At 37.7% G+C, this 3,128-nt stretch overlaps 1 protein-coding gene across 1 annotated transcript; it reads right to left on the bottom strand.

The window, feature by feature from the left end:
• Positions 1-399: 399 nt before the first annotated feature.
• On the bottom strand, positions 400-2,246 carry LOC145632540 (uncharacterized). The gene is made up of 3 exons (XM_081684910.1): positions 1,646-2,246; positions 1,167-1,535; positions 400-1,124 (listed from the first exon to the last, which is right to left on the bottom strand). The coding sequence occupies exons 1-3, from the start codon at positions 2,244-2,246 to the stop codon at positions 400-402; spliced, it is 1,695 nt and encodes a 564-aa protein (XP_081541036.1).
• Between the last annotated feature and the right edge of the window lie 882 nt (positions 2,247-3,128).

Raw genomic sequence — 3,128 nt, 5'->3', positions numbered from 1 at the left:
CCCAATCAAATCTCTTAGCTCATCCTGCTTAGAATCAAGAAGCCCAGAAAAATACACCTCACTTTTATCTAAGTTAGCTGATAAACCAGAAGCTTTAGAAAACTTAGAGAAAGCTTGAAAAAGCAAAGAAACAGACTGAGCATCTGCTCTAGAGAATAACAACAAATCATCAAAAAACATAAGATGGGTCAACCCCATCTTCTCACACCTAGGGTGATAGTTAAAATCAGGATTCAGCTGAAGCTCAGAAAGACATCTGGAGAGATACTCCATTCCAATGTCAAAGAGAAAGGGAGACATGGGATCACCTTGCTTAAGACACTTCTTTGTAGGGAATGGATTGGAAGGGACACCATTGATAAAAATAGAGAAAGAGACAGAAGACAAACAAGCCATAATCTAGGCAATAAATTGGTCTGGAAAACCAATCTCAGACATAACAGTCTTCAGAAAGCCCCATTCAACAGAGTCATAAGCTTTTTTCAGATCAATCTTCAACATGCACCTGGGAGAAAGGAATTTATGCCCATATCCTTTAATACGCTCAGTGGCTAATAAGATATTGTCACCAATATGCTTCCCTGGGATAAACCCAGCTTGAGAGCCATCAATCACCTCAGAAATCACATTTGCAAGCCTTGAAGTAATGATTTTAGAAATAAGCTTATAAAGAACAGAACAGCAAGCAATTGGCCTAAAATCTTTAACAAGGGAAGGATTATGAACCTTAGGAACTAAGGTTATAGTTGTGCAGTTCCATTGTCTCAACATAACACCAGTATTGAAAAACTCGATGACACCAGCATAAACATCATTTTTCACAACATCCCAAGTTTTCTTGAAGAAGTGAGAGTTAAACCCATCAATTCCAAGAGCTTTGGAGCTATCAATATCTTTCAAGGCTAAGTCAATTTCCTCAATGGAAATAGGAGCAATAAGAGACTGCTGAGAATCTCTAGAAAGCTGAGCACCTTTTCTCACAGTGCTAAGATCAACCCCAGGGAGGGAATCAGCATTGGAACCAAGAAGTGCTTTATAAAAACCAGTGATTTCTTCTTCAATAGCAGCAGGGGTTTTCAGTAAAGTGCCATCACTAGTAAAAAGAGTATCAATCCTATTCCTGCCTTATCTTTGTTTCATAACAGCAAAAAAATATTTGTTGTTACTATCACCAAGTTGAAGCCAATCCACTCTTGATTTCTGCCTGTAAATACTATCCTGAACATTAATCCAGTATTTAACAGTTTGAATAGCTTCTAACTCCTTGGAGTGCAAATCAACATTGTTAACATCATTTATAATCTGCTGCTGAATATCAGTTAGAGCATTTTGAGCAGCTTCAACCTTCTCAGAAACATTACCAAATTTCTCAATGTTCATAGACTTAAGAGCAGTCTTAACTTGTTTAAGTTTAGACCAAACCTTATGCATTGCATTACTAGGAACAGAACATTTCCAAGCAGAATCCACAATATCTAGAAAACTTTCATGATCAGCAAGACAGCTAAGGAACCAAAAGGTCTCCCTTTGCCAGGCTAAGAATGAAAGATATCAAAGAGAATAGGATTGTGATCAGAGAGAGAGGGGGGCAAGTAAATAGCTTCAACATGCCCATAAATATCCATCCAATCTTGGTTAACAATACCTCTATCAATTCTGGAATAAGTCATAGGACCATTATGAGCTTTGTTACACCAAGAGAAGAAGGAACCCTTACTCTTAATTTCAATCAAAGCCAAATCATCAACAAAGCTCTGAAAATCCCTGGTTTCATAATCAGTAACCAGAGACCCATTAATTCTATCAACACAAGATAGAATAGAGTTAAAATCACCAGCACATAACCAAGCTCCAGAAATACCAGTCAACTGCCTAAGACCATCCCACAGAGGAAGCCTATCCTGAACAGTATGTAACCCATACACAAAAGTAATGAAAATCTGAGTTTGCAGATCTTTTGTGGTGATCAAACAATGAACTAACTGCTCTTGTGAAGAAAGAACAGTTAGATTGAAAAGATCAGCTTTCCAACCTTTATGAATCCTACCCCTTGGAGAATTAGCATAGTTAGCAAACCAAGTCCAAGCAACCCCAATTTTCCTCTGAATCTTGACAAAATTATGCTGTTTTACTTTAGTTTCAATAAGGCAAAGAACATCACACTTCTGATCAGAAAGTAGCTTTCTAACAGCAGCCACCTTCCCAGGGTCATTAAAACCCCTAATGTTCCATGGGAGAACTATCATGACCCTAGAGGGGCATTTCCATCACTCCCGTTAGGTTCATTACCATTATCTGCAATTTCAACACCATCAGTATCCAAAGTCAAAGGTTGATAAACATTAGAACTAGAGACATGGAAATTGATCTGTCTGTTGGCTTTTTTCTTGGATTTCTTGCCAGGAATTTGCCAATCATCATTGCTCTGAGTCTGAGGGGGTGGTGTAACTTCCTAAACAGGAGCAGGAACCTTAGTAACCTCAGCAGTCACCTTTGTAATCTTCTTAGGAACCCAGACTTTCTTAGCCTGAGTTATAGTGGTCTTTGGATCACATGTTTGCTTCTTTTTAATAGGTTGAGGCTTGGAACAATCATGCCCAACCTTATCACATTTCTTACAAAAAGGAGGGGTCCACTCATAATGCACTGTGATCTCAATCAATTCACCAGCAGGACTCTCAACCCAAATAGAGCTAAGTAGAGCCTTAGTAACATCAATTTCAACAAGAAGCCTAGCAAACGAAACCTTTAGCTGCCTAGAGGTACACTCATCAGCACAGACTGGAACACCAAGTAGGCTACCAATTCTGCTTAGGGTTTCAGCTCCCCAGCAGTTCAGTGGCAAATTAGGAAGCTTAATCCATAGAGGGACAGTTCTCAATATTTCAGCATGGAAATCAAATGATTGTTTATTGAACCTTCTTGACTTAATCATTTATTAAGTTGATGAAAGTCATAAAGTTTCAAACTTGTGATTGAATTTTAATTAATCTTCATATTAGAAGATGTGATTTTTCAAAGATTCACAAGTTAAAGTTGGAATTTTTTACATTGAACATTTATGTTCATTACTCCAACTCCCTTTATATTTTGTCAAATTTCATGACTAATTTATGTTGGTTAAATAA

Source organism: Chenopodium album, chromosome 1 (assembly GCF_948465745.1).
Source record: "Chenopodium album chromosome 1, dcCheAlbu1.1, whole genome shotgun sequence".
Classification (NCBI taxonomy): Eukaryota; Viridiplantae; Streptophyta; class Magnoliopsida; order Caryophyllales; family Amaranthaceae; genus Chenopodium; species Chenopodium album.
This window is presented reverse-complemented; position numbering and strand designations above follow the sequence as displayed.

Bases quoted from the DNA above. Each gene is read 5' to 3' on its own strand.
- LOC145632540 (XM_081684910.1), bottom strand. From the start codon at position 2,246: ATGATAGTTCTCCCATGGAACATTAGGGGTTTTAATGACCCTGGGAAG. The intron at 1,536-1,645 runs GTATTGTTAACC...TTTCATTCTTAG, and splicing joins TTATTCCAGAATTGATAGAG to CCTGGCAAAGGGAGACCTTT. The intron at 1,125-1,166 runs GTAACAACAAAT...AACAAAGATAAG, and splicing joins TTGGCTTCAACTTGGTGATA to GCAGGAATAGGATTGATACT.